At 35.7% G+C, this 18,923-nt stretch overlaps 1 protein-coding gene across 1 annotated transcript in view; it reads right to left on the reverse strand.

Annotated features, from left to right (window-relative positions):
* Window positions 1-14,441, reverse strand: part of MEOX2 (mesenchyme homeobox 2) — a 66,808-nt gene extending 52,367 nt beyond the window's left edge. The window contains exon 1 of the mRNA XM_037056258.1: window positions 13,636-14,441. Within this exon, the coding sequence (XP_036912153.1) occupies window positions 13,636-14,149 (514 nt within the window). The 5' untranslated portion in view covers window positions 14,150-14,441. The remainder of the gene's footprint in view (window positions 1-13,635) is intronic.
* Between the last annotated feature and the right edge of the window lie 4,482 nt (window positions 14,442-18,923).

Here is an 18,923-nt window from a genome sequence, read left to right on the forward strand (position 1 = left end):
ATAGTATAAGTTAATTTTAACTCTTACATACATCAATTCTACCTAACTTATACAAGTAGGCTTGCCGCAAACCTGCTTTTCATCAGACACTTATGTGATATGTGACTAAACTCAGAACCACAACTGAAAAAATTCTTTAAGCTTGTTCACCCCTTATTCTCATTGCTCTTTGTTTACTAGCCAGGCAGCCTGACGTGTGGTCACCTGTCAGTGCCTCAGGTCCCTATTGCCTGATTACATGCCATTGTTTGGACATGGTTAACCAGTCACACCCAAAGCAGAATAATACAGACACAGGGATCATGAATGATATGGATTGATTCAGCATCATGGTACCAACATCCTCAAAAAACGGCTTTTACATTTTTAGAAAAAATTCAGTCTACTTGCAAATGTTAAAAATAAATAACCTATTTTTCTTTTTCAAATGACCAACTATTTGTTCTAATACCCAATACTACCGTGAAGATTAATTAATATTCCACATTTTTCCCAATGGCCCAGGGTCAGGTTTAATTTATTTTTTTTTGGTTTTGTCAGACAGACATTTCGAGTACTATGATTACTTCACTGTATGTGGTTGTAAAAGCTCAGCAATGCACAACACACTGCACAGAATATTTATAGAGTCTCATGTGTCAGATAAAAATAATGAAATGAGGCATCCATACATTAGATGGGTTTAACAATAACTAAATTGTTGAAAATATAGACACCTTACCTTTCAAAATGTAGATTTTTGCTGATTTACTATAAAGTTTTTAAAAAATGCATAATAATTTTTGTCCAGATTTATTCATAAATGGTAAATACACACCACATAATCATAGGTATTTCACTTTAGGGAACATCCATAAAAATCAACAGAAACAAACACAGATAATTACTTAGGCTGTATATTCATTAAACTCCCCTCTGGACTGTTCAAGAATCTTCTGAACTCACCCTACTATGGACACCACAAACCAAGAGTCTCAGAAAACTCCTAACACAGACAATTCACTCGTCATCACTAATGCATTTTTTATGCTGCAAATAGGATTTAGCCAGCACTTCTGTGCAACTGACCTGATGCTGGGCGTCACATTAGAAGAAAAAGAAGACACTGACTTTTACTTTGGGAGTGCATGTAATTCAAATCAAAACTAGCAGCGTAAGATAGAAACAGTAAAGAGAACCACCAGGCAAAAATGTAAGTGCATTATTATGCAGTCTATTGACATTAATTTAGTAAGAGAAATGCAATAATTAGTGCAGGGTGGTACTGACCTGAGGAGGTGTTGCAAGCCAGATTTTAATTAAATAGTGAATATATATTAGAAAAAGATATTACAAGTTATAGGATCAAAATACAACATAAATTGCCACGCAGCATAGACCAGAAGGCACACGCACACACACAAGTGCATGTAAAACTAATGAAATCTGGATAAGGTTAGTATTGTACCAATATCAGTTTCCTGGTTATGTTATTACATTATAATTATGCAAGATATTACCATGGGGGGAAGCTGGGTAAAGGGTACATGGGATGCCTCTGTACTATTTCTTACAACTGCATGGGAATCTACACTTTTCTTGAAATAAAGTTTTTTAAGTGATAGACATAAGCAAGTTTATTAAAGAAATATTAGTTAAAATGCAAGCAAAACAAATGTTAGCAAACCTGCCCCAGATGGTCAACAAAGCCTTTAATGATTGAGTTGGGAGATTACAGATGGAAGCCAATTTATTTATAGCCCTAAATTTTTATCCAAGGAAATTAGATAGTAAATAATATTCTCGAGTAAATGGGAGATGCAGAAAATCTTGTGAAAAACTCCTTATATACAGCTATGACTAAATATATTTAGGAACCCACATTAGAAAGTATAAGAACATTGTTTTAAACTAACATTTAGCATTGTGGTCCATAGACTATAAAAAGAATGCCTTGTCAGGAAAGCACTATTATCTATGTATCTGATTATATATATATATGTATATATAATATGTATCATATTGTATATTGGATTATATATATATTAGTTATATGTCTATATATGTCTGATATTACATTTTGTTTCCTCACAAGGATCAGTACAAGTGAAATCTAGTAGTACATCATTGATGGACATAAGTCGCAATATTACTTTACATTCAATATAGGATTCCAATACAGGGAAGGAATGAAAAGAGATCAAGATATTCAGAAGACAGCTACATTAGGAGACCTAGAAAGGAAACAAAATTAAGTACAAGAGATATTACAGTAGAAATAGCAAAAAATATGGAAGAATGTGCACCAGAGTGGGTTGGGACTGAGCTCTGTAGGAGGAAGCAGGGTGGCTAAGTCCTGACTATGTCCAGTGCAAAAGGAGAAATCATCATTTGAGACCACTAATGTGAAGGCATTTTGAATGCAAAGTATTATTAGTTATGCAGTGAGGAATTATTTTTTATTATTTTGGAAATAAAGTTGTTCTTAGACAAACAAGGAAAAAAACTCTCGGAAAAACCAACTGTATCTTTCATGTTTCATTTTGTTTTGAGGGTTTAGTAAGAACTAGTGATCTGGAATTGGCATGTGAGGTCAGTATGAAGAGTGTTCCAGAGGTTATAAGGTTCATTGTATTGGGGAGGAGCAGATGGGTCTGGTGTTTACAGGCTCTGGGAAAGAGGGCTGTGGGTAGAAGAATAGAAAAAACAAGGAAGGCACATCTGTTAGCAAAGGCAAAATGCCAACCATTAATATTTTTGAGTATCTTCTGTGTAAGGAGATTACAGGGCGGGGCAAAAGTAGGTTTTACAGTTGTGAGTGTGTGACACAGAGTTTATTCTTGTATTATTATTTATCAGTTTTTGTATTATTTCCCATGCAAACATATGGAAACAAAAGTAGGTTTATTCCTTATAAATGTATTTTCCCCCCAGTCTGTACATTAAATTTAAAAATAAGAGCAATACTTATCTAAGGATGAAGATAGGTAATGGCTTGAGACAAAGGAGAGTTGATAGTTATCTGCTTGTTGCTATTTATTACCTTGAACACAAAAAGGCAAATACATGATAGGTAACACAATTTAGCAAAGTTGACTTGTATTAAATTTTAAAAACATTAAAACAGGTAACAAATCTTCAATTCACAAATGGAAACCCCAAATATGCACTGTTTATATAGATATCTAGTATTTATTGATTAACATAGCAAAGTCCATATGCACATTGCCAGATATTAAACTCTGGTTTAAACTAAAATGCTATGGTTTATTATTGTATAAGGTGTCAAAAATATGCAGGCACTTTAGTAATCAAAAACAAGAACTATGTCATTAGAAAATCAGAAAATTGAAGCTAAGAAAGTATAACTGTTCATATTTATTAAAAAAAGAATGAAAAATGACTGAGGTAATATGACATAAAATCAGATTCAGAAAAAGGTAGTTTACACCCAAGTAAAGCACTTTGTGAAATTGCACTTTATTCACTCAAATGCAGTAGCCAACATTTTAAATGATGCTGAAATTTATTTTTATTGGGAAGACTAAAACCTTAAGGTTTAAAAATATTTTACGAGATTTTCCTTTTAAGGGCACTAGGCTGAAGTCAGGATATGGAAGTTCAGCTGCCACTACTTGGCTGAACCGACAGACATTACTTAACTTCTTGGGGCGCTTTCTCTCATCTAGGAAACACATTCACTGAATTGGGTGATGCCTTGGGTCTCTTCTAGTGTCTTGATAATTCTGATTCTAATGATCTGTTCAAACATTATTGATTGATTACTTCTTTTTAAAAAAAAAAAAACTAACAAATTAAGGCTACCCTGAGAACCAGTTGATACAGTGGCCCCTTCTTGTCCCTGCTGTTTATTACTGAATATTTAATGTTTCATTCTTCCTGCTCACCTTTCCCTACTTCCTCCCAGACTTCCATTATCTAGCAAAGAAGCAAGCACTAGTCCTCTGAACTTGCCTAAAAAATTCCTTTTATTTTAGGGATTAAAGTGTCCTGAATCTAGGAGTTTTGAAAGAGTTAACTCAACATTTAGAATTCTAATACAATATTTGATTCTACTATTTATTCAAAAGCAACTGCCACAGCCCATCACTAAAATAATTCAGAACTTCTCTGAAATACATTTCTGAATTGCCCACATTGAACAGCGGGTAAAGGAGAGCTAACTGAACTAAATAAAGTGAAACTAACTAATCACTCAGAATTTGCAACTCGGGTGAGTTTTTCTTTTGTCTCTGGCCTCGCTTGAGAAATAAGTAAACAAGTGAGTAAATTATTGCGAATTATTACCTTTGAAAAAAAGAAATTATCACCAATGAAATGTTCTTTATGTTTTCATTTGGGATATTATACATTTTTAGTTTTTAGTGGTATTTGCTTATTTGCCATTTATTAGGGTCTCCAAATGGAACCACCAGAAATAACAAAGAGATATGATACATAAATTCCTTCTGCAATAAACTTTATAGCACAGCGAGAAAATGTCACACCCAACCTACAAATTAACAGCTGAAACAGAAACCTGAAATATCACTGTCATATGTAAATCCCTTTGGTTTAAGTTCTATTCCCTGTTGACCAAATGTCCCTCTCTCCATTCCTCTTGAAAGCAGGTGTCTGAGAGAGAAGTGGCAGGATACACCCAGGAAAGAAGGTGAGGAGATGCCCAAGCAAAACAAACTATGGAATGGGAATCCTAAAGGTGATTCTTAAAGGCAACTTGAGCCTTTTAAACAACTTGGTCTAGAACTCACCCTACATTTTGGGAAAATAGCAAGCTACTTACATTTTGAGGGACAGTTGTAGATTACGTTAAATCTTCAGTGATCTTTTAAGTAAGCAACATGTTCTATAGCATTATTCACAGTAAAATACATAAACAGGCAACTTAAGTCAGAAATTGTTTGCAGATGGTGCATACCCATGCCTTAATTGCACCTACAGTGATACATTAAAAAAATAACACCTACTGAGCCAAACATTGTTCTAAGTGACTTATGTTTATTAACTCGCTATAATTTTTAGGAAGCTAAGGTACAGAGAAGTGAAATCACAGCTAGTGAAAGACAAAGTGAGGTGTTGTGCTCTCTTAGACCTACTCTGGCCACTCCTCTGAGGCCTATATTCCTTTAGGCTGACTTCTATGGATATCAGGTACTGGGATTCAAGAGCTTATCTTTCATGTCTTCTGACTGCATTTGGCCAACGCAAGCAAGAGAAGGAGATTGGAAGGCATGAAGACAGATTACTGGATTGCTATGTGCTGCAATCCTCCACTTGAGGTACTAACTTTCCTAGGAGGCTCCTTTCTTGTGCCTCCCACTGGACTCTGGATTCTTATTAAAAGAAAAAAACAAAAAAACTCCCTCTACCTGCCCATTCAGGTTTAGAGACATTATTATTTTCCAGCTGTGGGCAGGCTCTGGGTGATTTAGCATTTTCTATTGCTTCCCTACATTTTACCCACCACCAAACAGTTACCATCAAACTCTATTAAATTATAGTTTTGAATGTGCCACGTATTTCCTTGTCTCATAGGATGACTAAGATATAAGATAAATCCTTTATCATTTATCAACTAATGTCTAAATATGCAAAAAAGTGGTGCTGCTTCTTTTAATTTTCCCAAACTTCTGGATATCCAATAATAAGTTTGGTAAAGCACTATTTGCAGGAACAAAGAACAGTTCTGGAAGAAACAATACCTATCATTCCTTGAATTCTGAAAAGATGGTAATCCTAAAAATGTGAATAGGAGCAGTCCCTCAGATTTGCATGTCTAACCTCTGCCTTTCCTGTCATTTCAATCTGTCTCAATAGTTTATATCTACATGCTGTATAGTTTAACACAGTCAGACATGTTTATATTTTAAATAAGAAGAAACGTTCCAAAGTATATGTAGTTTACACCTGTAGCTGCACAGATTTTAATAAAGAAAAGCAGTAAACACATTGAGAGCCCATTTTACTTTTGGAAAATATTAAATAAGGAGAGATGTCACTTAATTTCAATCTACTCAATTAGTAAGTAAAGTTTTCTTTAGGTGGCTCTTTTTTAAAAAATTTTTAAATTGATTCTTGAGAGAGAGAGACATCAATTTGTTGTTCCCCCATCTATGAATCCGTGGTTGAGTCCTGCATGTGCCCTGACCAGGGATCCAACAGGCAACCTTGGAGTGTCAGGACGATGCTCTAACCAACCGAGCTACCCAGCCAGGGCCAGATGGTTCTTAAAATATAAAAGCTGTTTGCCAAATTACTGGTTTCTTACAAAATCAAAGCTACATCTTATTTATTTAGTTCCCACTAAGTTTTTGATAGCACAATTCTATTTTACTGAACCACATGATTTTGCTACCACAATAAAATCAATCATCTGAAAAACTTACTTGGCATTCATTGTTTATTTGATAAGAGTCCCTACCCATTTTGGTTTTTTTTTTTTTAATTAATAAGAATACACTTCAGTTTAACTTACTAGTTTTTCAAGAGGCTAAGAAAAATCACCCAAAAGTTTACTGTGCAGTCCAGACAGTGGAAGAAGTCATCGCTGCAGACACTGAACACATTTCACTACTATATTTGCAAATAACTATCACTTTGCAAAAATAAGTTTTTATTTGGGTGTCATTTCTGGCAAAGCTTTAAGGCTATATTTTCAAAGAGCAAAATTCCAGGCCTTTAAAATTCTATTGGCATCCACCAACCTAAGCTGGACCCGCCTCTAGGTTTCCGCAGAGCCTGAGAGATGACTTCATCTTAATCATTTTCTTGCCCACAGTCATGTAAGATAACTGGAGACTTTTTTTCTTATAGTAGTATGGAAATCTCTCGCGGCATGTGGAAAATAATGAGCTAGAAGGGAAAAAAGAAAACAAAACTGCAGGAGAGTTGGCATATTTAACTTCAATGACTATCATTGGTTAGCAGCCTCAGCCTGCTGGACTCTCCACACAGCTGCATATAATCCAAGCCTCATATTTTATTTTGTAGCTGGAATATTTAACATTAGGTCATAGTGTTTAATGTGGGCGCTCTAGTTCAAATGACCTGTTATCAGGTAATTAAACTGGGAATTCTACCTATTAGTGTGTATGTATCTCTGCATGAACTGATTAGTTTAAAGTGTGATTTTAAGTATTGAGGCCATGTCCTTGTTAATTCAGCATTCTCTCCTGTTTTAACTTTATTTATATTGTTTACACTGCTACAAATGTCCCATTTCCCCCCATTTATCCACCTCCACCTTGCCTTTCTTTCTACTAAAACACAGTAGAAACTTAAAACTAGAAAAAGAAATACCTCGTACTCATCATTTCAGTAAGTGACCCTACCTAAGCTTCAAGAAACATACCTGTAACATATTAGAAAGAAAACTTATGAAAACAAACAATAGGATTTTTAAATACATTTGAAATATTTGCATCAGATTTATTCTATGAAATTTCAAAGAGGAACACTTTTTGAATTTAAATATTTAATCAAAACCCTGGCATGTTTACTATACAAGTGTTACCTGGTAAACTTACGCTATGTTTGTGGTAAAAGTAAAAACTCCAAGGATGTAAGAATCACCACCAAAATACACAAATATTTAGAATCATTAAACTTTTAAGAAAATACCAGCTTTTAAAATTAATATACTAATACCATATAAGCTAAAGATCCAATTTAGTATTTTTAAATCTATATAGTGTAGAGAGAGCAAAGTGAATATTTTTGAAGAACTTTCCCTCTTGCTCATACAAACCCTTTCCAAAAATATATACTTCTAACACAGATTTTACCTGATTATTCGGGTTCATATGCACATGTAAGAAACCAAAGAACATACTATAAAATATTTTCAGAATCTCATAAAAACCAATACTCCAATACATAGACTACATTTATAGACAGTAACATATAAATTCAGAAATATTATAGTGCTGCGGAAAATGTAACATTATACATGAAGGTTTCATTAATAAGTGTACATTTTAAATGCCAAATATAGAGGAAATAATTGACCCATTCAACCACATATGAACATTTACTCTTACAAGTAACTTCCTGTTAATTTAGTAAAGATATATTGAAGTCTTTAAATAGAAATACTTACTCTGAAATATAAAAACAATGTCCAAAATTTATACAGATGATTCAATAGATATATTATTATTTTGTATCAAAAAACACTATCTAATGTAGCTTCCTTAAAGTGACAATGAATCTCCTCCACTTTCATAATGTAAGTGGAAAACCAGAGAGGAAAGGTCAACAGATTTAAATTCATTTTGCCTCAACAGAGGTAATGCAAGTTGAAGACTGAGACCTAACAGACCTTTACTATTGTGAGTCTTACTCCATGAGAGAAATAAAATATCCTGCACAGTCTTAACCAGCTGGACTTTGAACCTCACCTATGACTATGATTTAGGAGTAGTGTAGAAGGTGCTGCAACTAACTTTTCTTTATTGTTATTCCATGTTTACTGGGGAGTTTCAGCTTAATACAGCTATTCCAATAAATAGTCATAGGAGCATCACAAAAATAGGAAAAATGTTAGTGCTTCAGTTTTTCTACAACATTACCAAAAGAGTTAGTAGTGATGACTAAGCCATATTAATGACTAAAACACTTACTATAGAGAAATAAGTTGTGACAATAAAATGTGTTTTGTTGCTTAAATAGGTTGAACAGGAAATACATCATACTTACCTCCATCTCTAATTTGTGGACTTTGGTCTTGGTTTGTGTTTCAACTTTTTTAAAAAAATAAACCATTGGAATCGGTCACCAATAATATAACACAGATAATCCCTCTTATCTTGATTACAATCCAGAGAGGGGAAATGCCACAGCTAATAGTCTCGCTTCATGTACTAATATATTTTACCCATAAAATATTTTATTATAAATTAAATATTACAAAAATACAGTAAATTTGAGACAGATATCTCATCCACAGTTATCAACACAACAAATATTAAGGAATTTCTGTGCATATTTTATTTTGTAATATTTTTCTATCTTTAAATTTATCATTCATAGATGTTTGTAATCACTATAGCAATGATTGGAAAAGATACACACTCTGCAATTTTATTAAAAAATTACTGAAGCGAATGGAGTCTAAAACTAAAATATTTTGTTGTATTATATTGGTTTTTCTCATTTGAAGTAAAATCTAAAAATCCCTCACATTATTGTTTTGTATTTCTTGCTGCCATTTTTAAGATAGTAAATGAATAAAATTGGCACCATTACCAGGCCAAGTATATGTAAGAGAATTCAACTCGTAATCAATCCATAGGTTATTTCCCAAATGAAAAAATCTTAATTCCAGTAAATTCAGAATTAAGTCTCCCAAATTCTCCTGAATCTAAGGGAAGGAATTGATCTCTTTTGAGATTTCATTTTTGTTTAAAATTAATTTCTTAGACTCTTAAGTCATGCAATGAATAGTGTAAGTTACTATAAATTCCAACTCTGTGATGAAGGGTATGTGTTTCTAACACAGAAGTAAAACACGGTAATGCTTAATATATATCTAAATATTTTTTTAGTTAAGATAAGCTTACAGGGTGCCAACATAATGGTTTCCATTGATAATTACCATAAACAAAGGCTAAAATTTTCAATATGTAGTAATGGGTTTTTAACCCAAATGAATGTTTTAGAAGTGCCATGCTCTACCTGTAACATTTTTTTCTTTTCCAACTATAAATAAAAATATTTACAGAGAACTGGAAACTATTCCTATTTCTATTTGCATTTTTTCTTCTGGTTTTTTTTTTTTTTTTTTGCTGACTTTCAACAATAAAGCACTAGTCTAAAGAAATTGTTGCTTTTGACTTTTGAGTGTAATCATTTGAGAACATGCATGTGGGTCAATGGAACTTAGATGATTCTAATGTCAGGTCACAATTTTAAAATGTTCACACCTAAAAGTAATATACCACTCAAAAAAATTTAAATTATATTTTTATTCTATGAATTTGAGACATTTAATTTGTTCAATACCATCCTATAATAAACAAGACCTAATAGACTAGTTTTAAACTTCTAAAGCAATTGTTGAAAAACAATAATCCAGCAACACAGAGGTGAATGATAAAGTGACATTTTTTTTTCCTTTTAGAAAACCTAATGATTGAAATATCTAGAAAAAGTTACAATATAATATAAGAGTTAGGGTGGGTAAGACATTACTCTATATTTAACTTCCATCTTTTAATGTTATTCTTGTCACCCTGTACGGTCAGGCATATAGACAGACATAATTTGCAATAAATATTTTATGATCTTGTAGCTATAAATAAAATATTTGTCATTTTACAAGAATCTACTATGATTCAAAACCTTGTTAAATCCACATCCCCAAATCACCCCCTTCTAAATATAGTTTTTATTTTTCATAAAATATGTACTTATAGTTATTCAGTTAACTTAAATAGAAAATATTTCCATATTTATACAATATATTATCTGCATAAAATTTAAAGTAAGATTGATTAATCTATTTTGGTTATTTTCACTGAAAATAGTAGGTATTTTATACCTACTACTACATTGCTTGGCAAACAATCAAATGTAATTGAAGCCAAGTAATTCACCCTATTTATAGACTTTTTTTCAGGATCACCTGCTTTGTATAGATTGTTTTAAGTACAGTTGTAAAGTTTCAATTTTTAAGAGTTCCTTTGAAGAAGTGGCAGATGTTGGCTTTGCTAATAACAGTGGAAAGTACAGCAGGCTCAAAGTTGCAGAAATGTTTAACACATATAAAAAATAACAGTGTGCTTTTCTATTAAACTTGGTTATTTTCAATTGTCAATAAAATATAGTGGAAGAATACAGTCCATAAATATTTGTTTCTAGATCCTTAAGCTTCTTGAGTTTGTAAATGTGTGTGCTTGGAAGGGAAATACACGTCAATGTATGCTGGTAAGTGTTACATAGTGTAGTTTTAGTGTCACTGCCATGGATAAAATTTGGTTTGTCAACATTTTCTGGTGCATAAAATTCAATTGAAATTCCACATGGTCAAGGCACACATACATAATATCTGGGTATTAGATGCAATGAGACAGAATTTTGGTTCCTACTTAGCTCTGGATTTATGTACTACATTTACTCTGAACTATAAATACATAGTAATTATAAACTGCCTAACAAAACATAAGTGGTCTCTACTAGACATGATGTGACCTTCATCTAGTATGATTTTAAAATTTCAAGAGTTCAGAAATTAATCTAGTTTAATTTTTGGAAATAATATTGAAATATTAAAAGTGTGCTAGAAGTAATGAGAGATTATATGTCAATAACATATAAGAATTATAGTGATTTTTTACATTCCCTTAATTTTTGCTGGATCAAGATGCCTTTATACTATTAAAAAAATAGCTGTGGACATAAATTATGGAAGGCCAATTGCAATCTCATCACAGGAGAAAGATATCTTCAACTTAAATTTATCTAAAAATCTAACAAATATAAATTAACTCAAATAGTAAAATTTGGAAATTAAAATTTATTTTTATTGAGTACATATGTATTTAACTAGAAACTACAGTGATATTTCCTTTCCATTAGGCAAAATTTCTCTCAAAATATTCCATCAAGGAAACACTCATTCTAACTCCCCAGTGATTCTACTCTTGGTGATGATTAATTGTATTTCCCACTTAAGATGTAATCTATCAATACTTATGCAGCTGATGTTAACTTTTGTGTTTGTTTATTTTTCCAATACTTTATTAATTTCAACGTGTAAAGACAAACTTATTTTATGTTATAGTTATTTCCCACCAAAACAGAGTAGAGCCATTATATAACCAATTTTCTTTGAAAAGTTACTAAAATAATTTAAGGGACCCAGTTCTTAGATCCCACTTTCTCTGTTTACTGCCAGTCCAAATAATATACGTCTACATGAAAATTCAGTTTGTCCTAAGAATGTTGGTTGCAGTGGTTCAGTTCAGGAAGCATAAGGAACAACAATCTATCACACCAATTTCTCATCGCAGAAAGTGAAGTGAATCGTAAGAGCTTCTGGTAATTACAAAAGTGAGCTGACAGATCTGAACTGAGGTCTGTTTCCAAAAAATTTATATTGCTATCAAATGTTGTGTCTACTAAAGGACGGCTACATCTAAAATTGACTACTTTTCTAATGGACATGGAAACCTTCTTGCTATGATTAACCTTTTAACTCGCTTGTCTTACGAGTTTCACTTACGGTTAGTAAAAGACATTAAAAATGAGTGATTCTTTTGGTAATTTTCTTAGATATAAACTAATTTGTGAGCGAGTACTAGAAGTATACCCCTGACCTTGGAAAGTAAAGGTTCGACCCCTAACTCAGGCTGAAGAACAATTGACAGCACCGCTGCAAAAGAACATGGAAAGAACATGAAAGAGTGTGCGCAGCTCGATCATTGTCACGTACGTGAGGTCTTACCCAAAGCATTATAAAAGATAAACATTTTTCCAGTCCTTCACACCAGTATCTGGAATTACCTTCTAGAACTGTTAAACCAATTCCTCAGAGGTAGGGAATGTGTAAATATTATATTAAACAGATGCCACTTTCCAAAAAGATGGAATGCAGGTCGCAGCGCTATAGCTATGGAAGAACACTCGCTTAATTGTAAAGCATGTTTTAACACTTTCACAATGAGACAGGTGAGGGTCTTGCTGAGTTGCCTGAAAAACTTTAGTTTCTCTGGATTATTACAATATACTTGTCAGACTGTGCCCTCGAGCAGCCCCCTTTGCGTGGCTACTCTACTTATTCCCAGGAAGATCAGTGCCTCCTGCTTGCACCGTAGCATGCCAGCCTCAGGGATCTAGAGAACCAGCTCTGCTGCGGTTGCTGTGTCCAATACCTGTTTCCGATAATTCTCAATGGAAGGAAGATACTACATTCCACTTTTGAATCTCAGATTCTCTTTTTTAGATTAGTACCACCGCAGTACAACTACTATTAAGACTCATATTTCTTCAAATCTGAGCACGTATTTGTTAACAATTTTCAAACAATTCTTAAAGTCTTCTGAATTCCTAGATTATGGCTTCTTCCCCAGAAAGGGAAATTTTTTACCATTTGGGAAAGGGTGCTATTTAAAGAACTCTGAAATCAGAATTAAAAAAAAAAAAACCTAAAACTTTTTTCTCATACGCTTTGCCAAGTTCCATGGCAAGTTCCAAATATTGTGCAATAATTTGGAAATTCAGTTAACGATGGAAAAAATCGAGCCACTCAGAGTCAGGAACTTGCGAGGGAAAATGTCAAGAAGCAGCACCGCACGCACGCCCAGCGGACGCCGCATCCCAGGGCACACTCCCCTCCCCATCACTCAGATGGAAGGTCACGCTTTGCAATTGATTTCACATACTGCCACTTGTCCTTTTTTTCTCAAGCCTCTGGTAAACTAGTTTGAACCCTGGAGAGCTTAGTGCTGTTGGCCACAGTTCGGCCCTTGGAGAAACACGTGTCCCCAAATAACAGGACTAAGGGCAGCGCCGCGGAATTTGGCGGCGGGGAGCCAGACATAGCAAGACACGTACCATCTTCCCTGCTGCCTCTCTATAGTGAATCTTCCCGACATCTCCCCGCCCCTTTCGCCCAAGGTGCCTGGCGCTCCTTACCTGAGCTATCGCTTTTCCTCTTGCCGCCACTTCTCTTCTCAGCCTCCGTGGGGGACAGCGCCTGGCGTCCGTAGTCCCCCGGCGCACAAGCAGCCCCAGTCGGGGTGCTGGAGCCCAAGCTGGAAGAGTTGGAACACAAGACCGGCGGGCTGCTGCCCATCTCCGGGGGCCCTCCCGAGTCCGGCTGAAGGCAGAGGCTGTGCCGAGCCGCACTCGGGGGGGAGGACATCTGCGGGAGGTGCCAGTTGGTTTGCAGAGCTTGGTGCTGCTGCTGCTGGTGGTGGTGGTGGTGATGGTGGTGGTGGTGGTGGTGCCCCCTGTGATGCTGGCTGGCAAACATGCCCTCCTCGTTGGGGTATCCCGCGATTATGCAAGACGAGGAAGAAGTGGAGAGCTCGGGGTAGGACATATGGTCAGATCTTCCATGGAGGGCGAGAGAGGACTGGGAAAACGGGTGCAAGCCTTGCGCGGTAGCGTGAGGGCTGCGCAAGCAGCCAAAGAGCGGGTGTTCCATAGCATGCAAGTCTCGGGTTCCAGGCAGAAGACTTCACGACGGTTGCAAAAGCCACCACCCTCTGTCACTTTTTCACTGGAAATCGTGTGACTTTTCCCCCTCCCCAAGCAATTGCCGCCCGAGTTTCTGCAGAGCTTGGATAATCCCGGTCCTGAGCCCTAGCGGCCAGTCTCTTTTACATACAAACAATCTGACCTGGAGGAGCTTCCCTCCGAGCTACTCAGATGTCAAGAGTAGGAGAGGTTGAAGCCAAAAGAAGGTGGTCCCAGAGAACTGCTTTCAGGGGTAAACGGCTCTGAGAGGTTATAAATAGAGTGTAATGTGAGCTGGGGGCTGGCTTAGGAACCCAGCGCTGACCACATGCAAACTCCCTCCAAAACTCCCGCTCAGTGTGCACTACGCGCTTCCAGTTCCACTTCCTAACGCCGGCTGGACGCACACAGCGCGTCCACGCCCGCCCGCCCCTGCCGGCCGCCAGCACTGAGGGCTGAGCGTCCAGCGCCTAAACCCCAGTCCCAAGCGGCGGTGGCTCTATCCTCCCTGTGGCCGGTACCCACACCTGAGATGCAGTGACCCTTGTGCCAGACCCAGTCCCGCACCCCGAGTCCCACCCTCTCACTTCGCTCAGGAAACGTGTTTTGTCAGTGCCATTTGGGCACTGTCACCTGCTGGAAAGCTAGAACTACACGTCGCTCTTGAGGAACATGGAAGGAATGTTAGGATTAAGGGAAAACACAAACAGAATTAGTTAGGCGTGCCTTCAGAGTTTTTCAAACTTTGCATCTCCTCGTGCCCTAGGACAAGTGGCGCGCCTAGCTTTTTGCAGCTAGTGTCTGTGGGTGCCTTGTAAATGGCCGCGGACACCAGGTCTCAGGCCGCGGAAATGCAGTCTGCGTTCAGAAAAGGGCCATTCTGGTGCCAAAAGAGAGAGAGAGACCTGTTGGGGTGGGTGGGAGGAAAGCACAGGGCAGTGACAGTTGCAGATGTCCAGCCCTGACATCTTCACCTGAGGACACCTGGTGGGGTTTCTTTCCCCCAGCTTGCTGCAAATTCCCTTTCCCCTATTTTTCTGGTCCCTTTGAATTTCCAACAAGAACTTTTCCTGGGTCAGGAATATTCTAAAGCAATTTTGTCCTCGTCACATGAGATGTGTAGATTGCACGCACATTTCCAGTCTTGCTCCCCTCAGAAGCCAGCCCATGTCTCCCCACTACCCTGCAGAAATCACTCCTATCCCGCTCAAAAATAAATCAGCTAAAAGCACCTCCCCCCCCTTCCCAGCCGTGGTTTATTTACTAGAAATGTTACACTTCAAAATCTCCCAAAGTTCACTAAAGCTTCAGATCTCCCTGGTCAATCTTGCATCATAGAAAATGAGTGAGAAAACTTGCCACCCAGTGAATTAGTGCCAGCGTCAGCTGCGCTTTGATGGTGCCACTTGCTTGAGACATTGTCGGCTGGGGGCAAAGTCGTTTACACAGGCAAGCAAACCTCCCATAATGAGCTGCAGGAACAGCCGTCTCTTGCCTGGGACGTGTCGCATCAAGAGAATATAGGCACTCACATATCTAGTCCGGGCCCGTGCATGTGCCACCAGCAATGTCGCCCTGTTATTTTCATTGTCTCAGGTGTCCAGAGGATGGGGACCAAGTCTTTGAAGTTGTTAATGGGATTAATGGGGACAGAAAACTAGACCAACCATCTGGTTTGAATTAGCAAAAAACGTATTGATTAATCTTTGGGAAGTGTCTCCAAATCAGAACCTTTTCCCTGGCCCAGACCCTCGGGCTTCAGCCTATCTCCCTATTCTTTCAAGTCGTACTGCGGAATAGTGGCTTCCCAATAAACTTTTTACATCCGTGTGAAAGTTCGAATTGTTTTCCATTGCTTAGAGGTGGGATGGGGTGGGGGTGATCAGGAATTCTGACATTTGTAAGCACTGCTTTCTTGAACGGAAATTGAGCCCTATTTTGAGGGAAATTAGTTTTGCAGACTTCGTTTTTAAAAAAAAAGGCTAAAACTTTTGTTCACCAGCTGCTCGGCTTTTCAGTCTGGGTCTGAGCTGGAACCTGCTGCAAGCGTTTGACGGTAAGACTTTCTTTGCCGATATTTTGAGAATCTAATATTGTTTTAGACTTCGCAAGGGGGTGTTCTTCAGGTTGCACGTTTCTGAGGGCTTTAAGCACTCACAGGATGGCGTCCAGGGCTCAGATCTTAAGAATGTTTCTTCCTGCCACTCCCCATGCCCTTGGCTCTTAAAGTATGAAAAAGGAGGGGGTATATTCTTCTAATATTGTCGGGATATTTTTTGAATTTTCATTGTGTTTATGGTTTCAATATGTGCCCTAATATTAAAAGTTGAAGTACAAAGGGCATCACAAAAGCTTCTCAAACTCGGTGGCCCCTCCATGGATTCTGGGTGAAAGCATTAAAGGCTTTATCCAGAGAGAAATTTAGGCAACAACCTCCAGAAACAGTAACCAGAAATATTTACATAATTCGATGCTGTCTACTCAAAGCCCTGTGGAAAATGTCAGACAGGACTAACTAAAGATACCCTTGCTCTGCACACATCAGTGAAAAACATCTACAATAAAATCCTTCCAGTTTGCATTATAGTGGCTGAGAGAAAGCAAGTGATTAAGAAGTGAATGGATATGAATTTAACTAGTGTGTTGCAAATAACTATCGACTAGCAAAAACACAAACTTTTTGTCTCCAGAAGCTGCCACTTTCTTTGAACCTGCCCAGTGACTTTGCTTGCTTTTTTCTCACTCACTGTGTCAGATGTTAACAACATGCCCAGAAGTTTCCGTACAACCTGTTTCAGTCAGTCAGCCTCTAGAACTGTGGGGCTAGAAGTCTGGGAAAGAAAAATGAGAAAAAGTTTGAAAGAGAAGTTTCTTTCGAAGTCCCTTTGAAAGGCACACAATTAAAATAAATTTAGCAGAAATAATATTTTTAATTAAAGACCCAAAACATGATTAAGTAAAAATTATGTTGTCCAGATTTCTGACAGAGAGCATAAAATAAGGAAAATGTTACTTGGAAGATAAAAAAAAAAATTGTGATTCAAGAAGACAGGGGTGAAAAAAGAGGTACTGATATATTCCAGAATTAAATATAACTTTGTTCTGAATTTCCAAATATCTATTAATTATTCCATAAGTTATTTTCAAAATGTTCATATCTTAGAATAATTAGAATGTGATAAAAGAATGTTCATTAGAATGTTCATATATTTTCTAGGCCATAGAGGTGGGAGTTTTTTTGAAAAATGTAACAGGAAAAATTGCTAGCATTGCCTATAATAGCTGTGTGCATATCAACAAAATCTAATGAAAAAAGTTAATTTTTTACCTCTAGTGGCTAATTATATCATGGAGAATGACTAAAAACACAAAATTTATTATAGAATTTTTATAGCATTTATTTTAAACTATATATAGTACAGCATTTATCTTATATGTACTGTATACCTGAATTTTACTGAAAAATGTTCTATTAATACAGTATTTGATATAAGATTTGATATCAAGCATCACATTATTATAGAAGGGTAAGTATAAAAAAATATAAACTTATCATCATCTGTAGAAAACATATTCCAAATTATTTTAAACAGGTGCTCTTTAAATTTGATAAATGTGTATATTATTTCTTCTGCTTAAATGAAGTAATATTTGATAGTAAAAGCAGAGACTTTTTAAATTGAAACTATTTTATTTTAAAGGAAATAGAACTAAAATTAAGAAATCTGAAAAAAAATAATGTTTCTATTTTATTTTAAGACTCACGGCGATTATTTTGGGTAGCCATTTTTCTGTACATCTGTGACATGAAGTCTGATGGGAATAAAATACTTAATATTAAACATGATCATTACCTACAGATATTATAAACTTTAATTTGTATTTTACCTGGTAGATAAATTTACCTTGGCAATATATAGTCATAATATATGAATTCAAATATGGAAACTTAAATTGAAACTGGAATTTTGTCTCTGAAGATTTTTTGAGGATAGCAATATTATTTCTGCTATATTTCTCTAAGAAATAAGTTATGTCTTTCAGTTATATTTTTATAAAATAAAGAATTTTAAAAATATATTAAAATATACTAAATACTCTATTGGAATTTATATGATTTATATAATGTACTTCATTTTTAAAAACTAAAGAATTGCTTTTCTCCAGGTATTATGCTTATAAATTTGAGGAATGATTTTGCTATGGTTAACACATGCTATTTAGTATTCTATACACTTTTACTGTTTCTTAAAATAAGTTACTATTTTTACATAATACTAATTTGTGCTTTCACAATTAACATGTTTTACATATACTAGAAGAAATGATTACTTAAATATTATAAAACATGTAAAATAATATACAACATACTTTATTTTTCTAATTTCTATCTCTTCCTACATTTAGATTTATGATTTCTTTCAGATATTGGTAGTATTCTTCAATTCAAGTAACATATAGTAAATAACTTTCAGAAAACAGGCATGAAATACAGATTATGACTGATTTCATTTCAAATTCAAAATATATGCAATCTTCCATAATTCCAGTTGTTTTCCACATACACTTTATGAAATTATAATTATTTCTGTGAGGGTGATGTTAAAATTAGGAAGACATTTACTACCTCTCAACTTTCAAAGACTTCTATCTGGACCTCCCTTTGTTCACCTGTTTTAAATTCAGAATATTCAACAAAGTTCCCTTATAATGATGCACATGGGGAACAATTACATTCAATT

This window comes from Sturnira hondurensis, unplaced genomic scaffold, assembly GCF_014824575.4.
Source record: "Sturnira hondurensis isolate 20B ecotype Veracruz unplaced genomic scaffold, ASM1482457v3 Scaffold0008897, whole genome shotgun sequence".
Taxonomy (NCBI): Eukaryota; Metazoa; Chordata; class Mammalia; order Chiroptera; family Phyllostomidae; genus Sturnira; species Sturnira hondurensis.